Consider the following 12,921-nt stretch of genomic DNA (forward strand, 5'->3'; position numbering starts at 1 on the left):
TTGTGAGATGGCTGCAGTGACACGTGCTATTCTCCACATAGATTTTGGTAACCTCAGCAAAAAGACTAGTAGTTTCAACCTTTTAAAAAAAATCCTCACTATTTAGAAAACCCTCTGTCCATGTGAATTTAGTTCAGAGTCACTAATGATAGAGAGAAAGCAATTAGAAAATTTGTGTTGCAGAGTATATCCTAATTTCAGCTTACAGTCTTTTACTAAGAAGGAGAAAGGCATATGTATGGCAATACACTTTTATGCTTCTTTCATAGTCAGGGTGGTCAAAATATTCTCTCTTGTTTAGGCAATGGCAGTAAATTGGGATCAAATCCTTAAATGTGAAAAAGAACCTAAATCCTTTCTGTATCTGGCTCAGGAACAGTATCTCTACTGGAGTTATACAGACACGTTGTGGAATGCATAGGAAACACTGCATAGCATTCAAAATGCATCCCAGGGAATGTTTATTTTGAGGCAGCATCCTAATTAATTTTTATTTTCTTTGGCTCTGTATCAGTAATCAAGATCTTGTATGCTCTAGACAGAAGAAAGCATCACTGGTCAGAAGGTTTTTGATGAGTCTGTGACTTAGACATTTAATAGTGTTAGAGTATTAACATTTCAGCTATATTTTATTGCTTCCTTTACCATCTTACGAGGCAGCAGTATGCTCTGAGTCTTCCCACTAGCTTCATGGTGGAACAGAAAACTCAGAGTTAATTTAACCTTCAGACTGTCAAAGTAAAATAAACATTTTTTTAAATGAAAATAGCTAGTTGGGAATAGTTCACAGTGAAGAACTTCATTTTTTATTCATTCTCTTCATACAAGCTGAAGATCATACAAGTGAATACCTAATATTGTTCCTCTGAGGGAGTGTCATTGAAAGTATCACCTAGAATTAATGGTTTGATGATGCTGAACAAGCCAGAGAAAATTGCCCCGGAATGTTTTTTAGTAGCACTACTGTTCTTGGGTGAAGATTTTCCCTTTGGATTTTTTTCATTCTATATAATGCTGTTTGTGCAATTAAATAGTCAATTTTACATTCTGGCAAAATAGCCCTTCAATATCAGCTTTCCAATAAGATTGTTGTGATTATCCATTGTTCCTTGCTGTTATATGGAAGTTAGTACAGTGCAACAATAAATCTCCCTTACTAAAAGAAAAAAGCACATTGCATAACCAAATGTCACCAACTATGACTAAATATGTGACACTATGAGCCCTAGTTATGAGAATTGGTAGAAGAAATACAGTCTCTAGTGATACTTTCATCAATCTTTAAGCTAGAAGTATATGTGACACCTTTATATCTGCCTTCTCCATTACTAATCTAGGAACAGCTACAGACTAGCAAATAAAAAGGAACATTTAAAATATGAAAATGTCCGCAAAACTCAACTTAGGCAATGTAATGGTGTAAGGTTTGAGGAGAAATCTCCCACAGGAAGATATCCAGAAATATGAGAAGTCACGTCAGTTGGCCAATTTTGAATTTTTCTTTTATTTTGAAATATGGGAGAACACTTAGCTGAAGTGTACAGTCTTTAGGGCCAGTTAACATGGAAGACCATCATACACAATTTCAAGATGCACTTGATGAAAAAAACCCAGCTGGAATTGTCACAGAAACCTTGTTTCACAGCAAGTACATTGACAGGTTAACTGTGACGATAGAGGGAAACATGGCAGCTGAATGATAAAGGGAGTACAAAAAGTCTACCACAGCTTCCCAGATTGACTCAGACTATGAAGATATTTTCTGGATTTACTGAGAGGCTCTGCAGATAAAACCCACCAACTCCACTTAGGAACAGTAGAAATCAGGGGTGAAGGAAGAATGAGCCTTAATCCTTTCCTCCCATTGCAACGAGAGCTCATCCAATCTGTACTAAGAGCAATGTAATTTTGCTTCTGCCTGAAAACTGTCAACTAAGACCAAGTGAAACTTAAAATGGAACAATTTCCTGCAAGAGTTGCTAAATTCTGTCCATTTTTCTTTGGAACACTGGGGGACAAAAACGGGGATATGCTGAAGATCTGTATTTCAGGATGCTGTCTGGATAGAGTGAGTCTATGTAGATGCAATACTGGAATGTTTGATGGAGCAGGACATGGGATTCATAGGCATTCTAAGAATGGGAAAGCAGAGGAAAGGGAGAAAGAAAAAACTCTATTAATAAGAACTGTTCCTGCTTTTCTAAATCATAAGTTTATCCAGATATTGCACAGGCTCAGGATCTCTGAATTAGTGTTTCATTGAGGTGAGGACTTGAGAATATTTTTAAACAATATTTTGGATGGAAAGGCAAAGAATTAACAACACATTTATTCCTCTTCAAAGATGGAAAATACCTGAACTAAAACATGCTGAGAATAGCAAAGCAGAATCTTTTTTATGACCAAAAGTGCTGTAGGGCATCAAAACCAATCACAACACTTGCATTTGATACAGAATCCTTTTAATTAGTCAACAAAGGTCAGGTCTTAAGTCAATGCACCAGAGTCATTAGACTGGACTGGACTGGACTAAATCTAATTATTCCCAGTCCTACTGTCAGACAAAGATGCTTTGATAATGACTTCTAACAGTGTAACAATGACAACACTCAAAAAAAGGAGGAAATAAAAAATGATTCTTCAAAATAAAATCAGATTTATATCAACATATATTACCATCTGATAATACTTAACCAAACATCTGCTTTTTGAACATAGAACCCAATTCATTATAATAACTAGCTTTGACCCCAAATACATTACATCTATCAGAAATTGAATCCAAAGTTATAGTCACACATATTTGGTAATGTAGTCTCCCTTATTAGTGGCAGCTTTGACTCCAACATTTACAAACCCTTTGGACTCAGGATCCTGAGTCCTGGTCCATGGTTGTTGTACTGTTTAGTGGGAGGACTCTTGGTTCATATAAAACTGGTTGATGTTTCTCAGTTCTCCCTTTGGCTCTTGCCTGTTTTGTGCTTATGTGCAGCGGATGTTGTGCTTCATTGATACACAGCCAAAAGGAGGATCCTTAGGGTTCAGTGGCAAAGTTGCTGAAGTTGTAATACTTCTAAGGCTGCCCTGACTTACACCGGGAACGGAATTATTCCTCGAGTATTACAAGATAATAAAAAACGGATAGAATTAAAAGCTATCTTCCTAGCTGCAAAATATAGATTTGTATTTTGTATAGTGGGATCTGTCCCTATTTCCCTAATGAAACAATTACCTATATGCCTAATAACACAATCAAACCTTTTTCTTTCTTGCCATGCAGGTCTGTGGGTATCCATCAAGCTCATGAAAAAACTGCTTATTCTAGTTTGAATGGCTTAACTGCTTTTGTATGTACTGAATGCAGTTTACCCATGAGATCTTTGTATTAATTATGATATTTCAGGTATATATAGTGCTGTACATAGATTTAATAACCAGGTTTAAACAATTGTTTCATATCAATGCAAAAGGAAAGATGAAGGAGATATACTTGCCACAAAGGGCAGTCTTCTTCACGTTCAAGGGAGTGAGGTGGTGTTTTTTCACCAAATTAAATAGATGAAACTGCAGCTTAAAAATTACCATAAACAAAAGAAAATGATGGGGTTTTTTTTGTTTTTCAGTAGACTGATATAAAAGACTTATCCTAGGAGTGTCTAGTATTGGAGTTTCCACTCTGTAATGAAATACATGCCCTTTACTTTAAACAAATTCTAGTCGTTAAGACGGATTGATCCATAATTTGAGTAAAAGAATTTGTGCAATTAAAATAGAGAGTATCTTGTACTTTGGCTATAATATACTTAAATATTACAGACAGTGAAAAGTTCTCATTCAATGAAATTGTTTAATGGTCTGACAGATCACTTGTTTCAGGCAACTGAATAGTAAACTGTATCTACAGATTAACAGTTTGGGGCTTGATCCTGTAAATAGTCCTATGAGTAATCCTGGTGAAGTAATTTCTTCCTAAATGAATATTTCTAAATGCTGTAAAAGAGTGTGGTGCTGTATTCTAAAAAGATACTGCCTTTTGGAATACTCTCCTGCTTCCAATGCATAGTGTCCACTGCCAGCCTATGCATCAGCTTCAGGAAGCAGCATAACTGTTTTCTCAATTTTTTTTTCCCAATCTGTGAAAAACTCCAGTCTTGTGAAAAGCACTAATTAATGCCAGTGAAATCTGCGTAGTTGGACCCTTGTGGGAGTAGCTAAATCAGGATAAACTGAGTAGTATGTTTGAAAGTAGTATTTTATGGCTACCAACACTTGAGCCAGATAGCAACCTGGCCAACAGTTTGTACTTGTGGCACTTGCTCTTCGTCTGTGAATAGCAGAGACTGCTGTGTGAAGTGTTGGGCGATGCGTTGTGTCGTCAAGGGCTCCATCAGTGTAAAGGTTGGATGGTACACACATGGCAAGGCTTATTCTTAGAAATAAACGAGTGTTGGTAGAACTGAAAGGCTGCGCTGAAACTGCGGGTGCTCAGGGCCCCGAGCTAGACCTTGTCCAGTCTTGAAGGGCCCTACCAGGCAGTGACACACCACGCCCTTGGCCTGGGCGGCTGGAAACTGCGTCTTCTAGGAGAGGCCTTGGGCTTGCGGGAAGGGCGCTGAGTAGGACGCCAGTTTGCTCAGGGCAGCCTGAAGGGCAGAGCTGTGCCCTGGCCCAAGCGCGGGGCAGAGCGGGCGGCTCCCGGCACGGACGGAGCAGCCTCGGGCCCCGGCTGCTCCCGGCCGCGCCGTCCCAGCGGACAAGGGGCGCCTTCGCTCCGCGGCCGCACGGCTGGGGGCATCCCCGGCCCCGCCGCTGCCCCCCGAGCTGTGCCGCAGCGGCGCGGGGCCCCCGGGGCGCCCTGGGCTCGGCGGCGCCGGGTTGCACGAGGCCCCAGGCCGGAGGCCGCCCACGGGGGCCGCCGATGCTGCCCCCGAGTCTGAGGCAGCGGGACCCGGGGCGGGGCAGGGCCAGGGCCAGGGCCAGGTGCAGAGCCAGGGCCCGGCTGCTGCCTGCTGCCGGCCGCCGCGCGGGTAATCACGCGTCCCCCCGCACTGCTGATTTGCAAGAGCAGATTAATCAGAGCGCGCGGCTTGATGAAATTTGCTGTTATTGTGCCCATTTTTAGAAACATCTTTTATTATCTTCATTATTCATTTACAGGGGACCGGCATCAATTATGCAAATGAGTTCACAGACTTTGCAGATTACTTCATTTGCCGCTATTGTTTGTGGAAATTTAATTATTAAATATTATTAAGCTTGCGTTTTCTTCAATTTTCCGAGGCTTAGTTTCATTTGATTTTTCCTCCAGCTGCTCTCGTTTCCTTTCAGTGCCAAAACAGCTCCTCATCAAAGCAGCTCTGGCATGTGAAGACCAAATAAAATCTCCTCAATTTAATAATTTTGATGTTAGTCCCTTGTTCTCAGCTGCTTGCTCAAAGCAATGCAGAGAGAAACGCAGAGCACATTCAATTTAATGAGTAGAAATTGAATTCAAGTTTGTTCGGAATTGACTTCAATTAAGCAGAGTCTTAATGATAAATTAATCTCTTTTCTTTATTCCCTAGAATTTGTTTTTCAAAGTAGGAAATTGGACTACATTGAAAGACCAAATAAAGAATACCAATTTTAACTAGATTATGGAACCGATAGCAAAATTTAATTCTTTATAGTAACGTACTTGGACAAATAGCATTCACTCTATGGCATGTATTATAATTTATATTCATTGTTACCACTCACACTTTCATGGCATGGATAAAATGGCAGTTGAATTAAATATGGGCCTGTAATAGACTTCAGAGTTTTAATCTTTATTAAGAAACTCTAATTGAATGCATAATTAGCTTTTCAGGGTCTAGGAAACTAGGTTTAATATCTATGTGGGCTGAAAACATAGATCAGGCTTTTTTTTTTAAGAGCATTTTTCATTAGTTTATTTTTTAGGAGAAATTATCTTGTAACACGGCTTGTATAAAAAGCCACATTTTAACTTCATTGCAAGAAGCTACATATAGAGGAGCAGTAACAAGTTTTTTTGTGCTCTGAATGTCCAAAGATGGCTCTTGCATTCTGGGTCGATGGTGGGGAGTGCAGCCTTCTTTCATTAGAACAGGTAGCTTGTGTCTGTCCCCATTGAAACACGAAGGCCAAACAAGTCAATGCTTTTGAATAGCAGTGTGCCCTTTTCCTTCTGTGCTGCGGTTCTACCATGCTTAGACAGCGTAGTATCTCAGTTGCTTTCCTCTGTGTTATTCTTGTGGTATGACGACCATATGCTCTATATTTTTGCTATTTCAGAGAGCAAGCTGTTTTTTCAAGAGTGGAGAGTAATTTGGGTGCCTGCTCTTGGTTTTCAAAGGTGATCAAGCATCCTTATGATGTCTTAAGCTGGCCACCTCATGCCACTGGTAATTTATGAAACTTTGATTCTTTTACCTCTCTCCTCAGAAGAAAAAACCCACTATTTAACTGTCTATGATTAAACTTATAGAAATATCATTAGATAGGGGATCTTTGAACCAAGCTCTGTCTCATATATGCTTATGTTTATGTATAAATGAATAAAATATCCACCCACAGTACTAGCATTTTAGAACTATTATGCAAACATTCTTTCCAGTGATGTCTCAGGTATGAAAGGATTTTTTACTAAGATTAATTACAGATTCAGGAGGGCTCAAATTCTGTGCTTTTGGTTTTCAGTGAAGAGTGGGTAAGTTCAGCCAGCTGAGGAACATTCAGTCTTCTGCTTTACCTGCATGTAAAATCTGTGGTTCCCAGGCACTGGGAAATATAAAGCAAAGGTATATATTGCTTTTTAAATAAGAAGTAATAAATTGAACAATTTCCGTTAGACACCTTTTACAATCTTCACTGGCCTTGTGAGCACCTCCCACTGTGTGTCCAGCACTGGTATGTTTCTGTTTTCCTAGAATTTCCTGTTACTTTTTCTTGGTGTAAAGGGTCAAGGGCCTGCTAACATACTCTCTGCATGGCACACAATTGAAAATATTTATTAATGCAACACATTTATTTTTACATATCTGGGAGATTAAGTTTTAGTGCTTTAAGGATACCCATATTCCAAAGATTTGCTTCAGTTTTCTGAATGTGTTTTTCAGTAAATAGCCATTTGGAAACGGGAACCAGCTTTCTCTGGAAATGGTAAAGAAAGTTTTGTTAGTCTTAACTTACCATATGTTTTGGGGACATGGTTTAGTGGTGAACATGGTGGTTCTGGATTAACAGTTGGACACAATGATCTTAGAGCTCTTTTCCAGCCTTAACAATTCCATGATTCTGTACTTCAGAGCTGAAGTTATTTAGAAAGAGATGAAATAAATGTTTTTAAAGGAAATTGCAGTTTCAGTTCATAGCTCTAGCTATGTTGTTCCGTGTAGAAATCAGTCCCTTTGTTCCAGTAGACATAGACCAGATTTATAAAAACATGAAGGTGCTCAGAGTCACAGAAAGCCTTGTAGAGGTGAGAGATGTCAAAACTCCAGCAGTCGTTGCAGCCTATATGTCGAATTAAACCTGGCTTTAGGCATGACATTGTAGGCGTCACACACACGTGTGTTCCAGCAATTGATTGCATTATAAAACATCTACAAAGAAGTCATTAAGATAGTGTTCCTGTTAGAACACTAACTGTAACTGTACTATAACAGCACTGTGGTACTCCATATTCCCTTGTATATCACTGATTCTCTTATCAATTTCTTCAGTGCAAAAGCATTAAAGACTTTTATTGCATATAGATCTTACAAGTTCACTTTAAGGTCTGACCGTTAAACCAAGCTGTTTTCATCTATTTGTCATCATTTGCAGTAATGGTTCTCTAGGTTGGTGCCTGCCTTCTGCAGTCCCAGTGTTCTCTGATTAGACTCCTGTGGACACCTGTACAGATCACACTGCTATCTCTTCCTTTCACCTGGAAAAGCCCTACAGGGCCCTATATGTGGTACAGTGAAACAGTTTCTCAAATTTATTTGTCTTATGTACAAAGGAAGACCATATGTCAAAACAACTTTTTTAAAAAAAACCTTAAAATTTCTTTCCCTCTTCCACAACTGAATTTGATCTTGGTGAGCATGTCCCTGCTGTTGCCTGGTACATTTTTGGAGGAGATTTGGCTTTTTCAAATCTCCATCAAGCAGAAATGGGATGGCTCCATAAGCAAAATTCAGCCAAAGCAGTAAGTTTCCTGGAGAGGAAAAGAGCCATAAAACCACTTTCAACTAGTGAGTATATTCTGCATCTGATCCACAGAAATACTGTGCATGTATTAATATGCCTTTTAAAACAGAAAAGTGAATGTTTTTACAAGAGACATTTGTGTCAATTTTAGCTATGCTAGGGAGTGTAGTTACTAGCAGATTATCTGGCCTGGCTGGAAGCTCAAGCTCTCAACTTCTCAGAGAAGAGTAAGGCAAGATACTGTAAAAGGAAATTATTTGTTTCTACAAGAAAGATGAGAGGGGAGGTAAAGATCACCTTCCTTAAATTATTCTTTAGGAAATGGAAGAACTCTGGTTTGTAGGTATTTACACACCTACAGTGATAATAATTCCCCATGACAGGACTATAGTTATTTTATATTCTGAGTTTATGTTCTGGAGATTTCAAAATAACACATTTCTTATGATCACGATTTTACAGTTTTCTTTAATAATTTCTCAATAGGCAGTATTGTTTTCCATGCTGCTCTTTTCTACTTCATTTTTCTGCACCCACTTTCAACAACCCTGATGGTAAATGCATGAGGCAAGAGTAAGGCTAAGTATTCAAAAGGTAAGAAATGTCACACTTATAAAATCCCTCTAAGAAACAACTCTTGACTACATTGTCAGCTACTATTTTTGAAGTACAATTATTATATCACTTCAGATAATTCTGCATTTTGTGCTGTTGAACATTTTTTACATGCCAGAAGATCTGGTAAATCTATTATCTACTACTGCAGTCTCTAACCACAGGTCTCTATTCTGTTCTCGTGGTAGGGACAAAGTATGGATATGCTGATCCACCAATATCTGAGTACTTTCTAGTGAATAATTCTGTAAGTCACAGCTGCTTTGCAGGTTTATTCTACATTACAGGTATGATTATCCAAATTTCAAGCTTGGCAGATGATCTGGGTAGCTATATTTAATTAACTGTCAAGGACAGAACAAAGCTGTATTCTGGATGTATTTTTAATTTTCCAAGATGTGAGAAAACATTGTGCAAATTTTTTTTCAGCTGTTTATTCACTGTTTTTGTTCATCATGGGCTGGCCACTGTTGTTGCATAGTGCGACTGTTTGTCAGATTTATCAACCAGTTTAAGAACATTGTGAGATGTGACTTGCATTTTTAGGATACCTGTGCATGCAGCTAAGTTAGCTTCAAAGTAAAATCTCATCTCAAAATGGAACTTAAGTCAGCATTGCTGCTGCTTGAAAAAAGTCTATAGTATATGGCTGCTGACTAAAAAAAAATATTTACTGAAGAAAGATGAGGATTTAATCAGAGAAAAGTTTGTTGGTAAAGACATAGTGGACTATTATGGCAGTGAAAAATATTATGTAGCATTATAATCTGCATTATAATATTATGCAGCATTATAATAATTATAATCTCTGACTTTGTGGGAGAAAAAGTATGATATTGACAAGTAAGTGATTATGTAATTAGACTATACTGTAAACTATACAAAGATGATGTACAGCTAAAAAGATTTGGAGTTTCTGGTCTGCCATGTGGCATTCCAAATATAGTTTCCTGAAAAATCTCAAAGTTGAAAATCTTTTACTATGTCAAGAAAAAATATTAAAAAACAAAGTTCCATTATGTGGAGTTAGCCTCATCACTGCTAGAAGACTTGGTTTCATGTGCTTCAAGAAGACCTTCCCCTTTCCTGTAAAATTTGATGCAGGTTTTATTGCAAAAGACCTGTACTTTTTGTGGAAGCTCATTGCAAACCTTCTTCAAAAAGTAGCTTCCTTTATGCAGGGCCTTCTCTTGGAAGATGTGGAAAAGGGCTGTTCAGAAAGTCTTCACCAGGGGGGAACCAGGGTCTCTCTTCTCAGTTTTCATGGGAATTGAAGTCTGGACTAGAGATAAGAACAAAAATCAGGCCTTTCAGCCCCAGTGAAATACTGTTTTCCAGATGGAGTAAGAGAAGTGGGGCTCCTGCAGCTGTGATATTACCAGGGCTCTGTCTGTATATAGACCTTTGGATGACTGTAATTGTATTGTTGATTAAGATCATTAGCCTCTGTGTGGTTCACAAGCTGTTTAAGTGTGTGCTTAGATTCACAGTGGCTAAATTTTGCTTTCCATTCTGCCCTTCTAAACCAAAGACAGTACAGTTAGTTTTACTACTGATTTCAGCAAGCATAAGTAAAAGCAGCTCCCCTGAATAAAAATTTGTGGCCACTTGGAAACACTTCTTAAACAGCACCATATAGAATAAATGCACATTTTTCTCTCTTGTCCATAGCTGTGTCCTGAGAAATAATTTTATTTGTAGCCCATGATGGAATATCACAGTTGTATCAAAATGTCACTGGAATGGAAATTTACATAATAGAAACATCCCTGTGTTCTTTAAAGTGATTACTTATAATTATTATTTTTTTAATCTCTGTTCTTATAGTAGCTGTGCTTAAAATCACCATTTCCATTGTTTGTGTTGATGACCACATTGCAAGTTGTATTTTGTTATCACTTACTGGTGGGTTTCTTACACCTTTCCCTGGAGCATCTTCCATGCAGGAGATAGGATGTGAGACTAAATAGCCTGTGGTTCTGATCATGTTTGGCAGTTCCTGTGATCCTGAGTTTGTGTACTGTATTGGAGCTTTGAAACTCTTGCATTAGATGGGATATGGTTGTTTTGCCCCAGGGATGCAAAGCTGAAGTACCAAAGGAACAAATTAACAGGATGTCACATTAAAATAATTTTTCTACTCTAATTTAGGTAACTAGATTAATGTGAGTTCATTTAGGAATACTTAAATATAACATAATCACATCTAAATGATGTACAATATCAACAATAATTAAGGTAGAAAAATCAAATTTATGTAAAAAGGAGTCTAGACTTTCAGTGTTTGTACACCTCAAATACATCTGCTGAAAGAAAGTAGAGTCAGAAAGGAATGGTTTAAATTCCAAATCATGCAGGAAACGTGACTTTGACTTGGACTCTTTCTGTAAGGAATTTTTTAACACCTGACATTGTCTTCTGTTTTATTTTCCATTGCCAGGACTGGTCAAGCCCTTCAGTCCACTTGAAAACATTTCACAATTTCTGGTAAGTACTAAAGCAGTGTGACCACCATCTATAATAATAATTCCTGAAAATTTGTGTATTTTAAGTGTTTTTTAAAATGTGTGTGCTGTGGTTCTATTTTATAAAATGTATGAATGTCACAGTACCTTTTGGCATGGATGTTTTAACTGCAAAGTAAGTTTTAAGGGTGAATTCAGAGATGGGCTAGAAGAAAAAGAACCTTTGAAGCTTGTGATGTAAGTGAAATAGACTTAATATATGATTAATAAAGTGGAAAAACTAATTTTCAAATGTTGGTTGAAAAGCAAGGAATTATGTTCACTGGAATAGGTCAGGTTACCCTGAGAGTACTAGCACTATTAATTCAGCCTGGATAAACAGCAAAAATATCTATTTTCATTTTCCAAGGACAGATTTCTTCTACTTTTTAATTTCCTTATAGAGAAAAAAATACTGTTTATCTATCCAGGAACAAAATTCTTTAGGAGAGTGTCCATGGTCTTTACTGTGTACCATTTCATCTTACTGCAATACAATTTTAAAAATTATTATTTGATTATTTAACTGTGACTATTAAGTCACTGGAACAATGGAGAACTAAAGTGAAAATTCCAAATGACACTTGGTAGGTTTTGATGCTACATGAAAAGGAAAAATCATCCATTGACTGATGACAATCTGCTGTTTGAAATAAGCATTTATATGAAGACTTAAGGCTTTAGGTGGTTATTGCATTTCATTGTACAGCTTCCTGGAAGTTTACCTAATTATAGTGGTTCTATTATATTGCGCAGAATAAACTCAGTTTCCTGTCTCCAAACTTTCTCTCTGTAATTGAGCAATCAGTTGGCTGAAATACAAGCTATTGACATGTAAGAGGAACAGACAGGTATTTGATCAAGACTCTGCTTCAATGGAAAATGAACCACTGCATTATATTGCTCACATGTCTCAATAGAGAATAGAGAATATTCACCTTTGTGCCAAAACTTTCATCATGTGAACGTTTGGATTTAGAGCTTTTCTAAACCCCTGTTTAATTGGTGAGAGGAGTTCAACGCTGAGCGTGAACATCCGAGTGATTTATAGCCTATTCAACACTACTGGTGTGGTAGCTTTGCAAAGGATGAGATCATAAGCAAGCAGAGAATTTATCCTAATTAAACTATATATGTATACTGTTCCTAATATGAAAACAATCCAAAAGTAAACCAAGAGAAGTCATTATTAGATTCTGTTCCTCAGAAGCTTGTTTTGTTTGCCTTTAATGCTCATCTTACAAATGCTGTTGAGAGATCTACCCTTAAAATATCTGCTAAAGAAAAATAAATTATTGCTTGAACTTTCTTAGATTGCAGCCACAAGCTCTTTTAAAGGAAATGTAATGAAATAAGGCAAACTAAGATGATGGGTGAAGAAAACATGAGTCAGATTAAACAGGACAGAATGAGTTGGAGAATGTCAACAAGGGAGACTTCTGCTGAAGGTGCACTACTGTTCATGTGGGTTTTTCATGGCTTACCTAAGCCCCACACCCGCACAGCTGCTTGTCCACTCCCCCACCAGCAGGACAGAGGAGAAAATCAGAAAAGTATTAGTCAGAAAACTCGTGGGTTGAGATAAGGACAGTTTAATAAGCAA

At 37.9% G+C, this 12,921-nt stretch overlaps 1 protein-coding gene across 1 annotated transcript in view; it reads left to right on the forward strand.

Annotated features, from left to right (window-relative positions):
* Positions 1–12,921, forward strand: part of LOC129123892 (uncharacterized) — a 478,567-nt gene that overhangs the window by 50,648 nt on the left and 414,998 nt on the right. Inside the window, exon 2 of the mRNA XM_077182273.1 lies at positions 11,255–11,301. Within this exon, the coding sequence (XP_077038388.1) occupies positions 11,255–11,301 (47 nt within the window). The remainder of the gene's footprint in view (positions 1–11,254; positions 11,302–12,921) is intronic.

The sequence above is a fragment of the Agelaius phoeniceus genome, chromosome 8 (genome assembly GCF_051311805.1).
Source record: "Agelaius phoeniceus isolate bAgePho1 chromosome 8, bAgePho1.hap1, whole genome shotgun sequence".
NCBI classification, from domain to species: Eukaryota; Metazoa; Chordata; class Aves; order Passeriformes; family Icteridae; genus Agelaius; species Agelaius phoeniceus.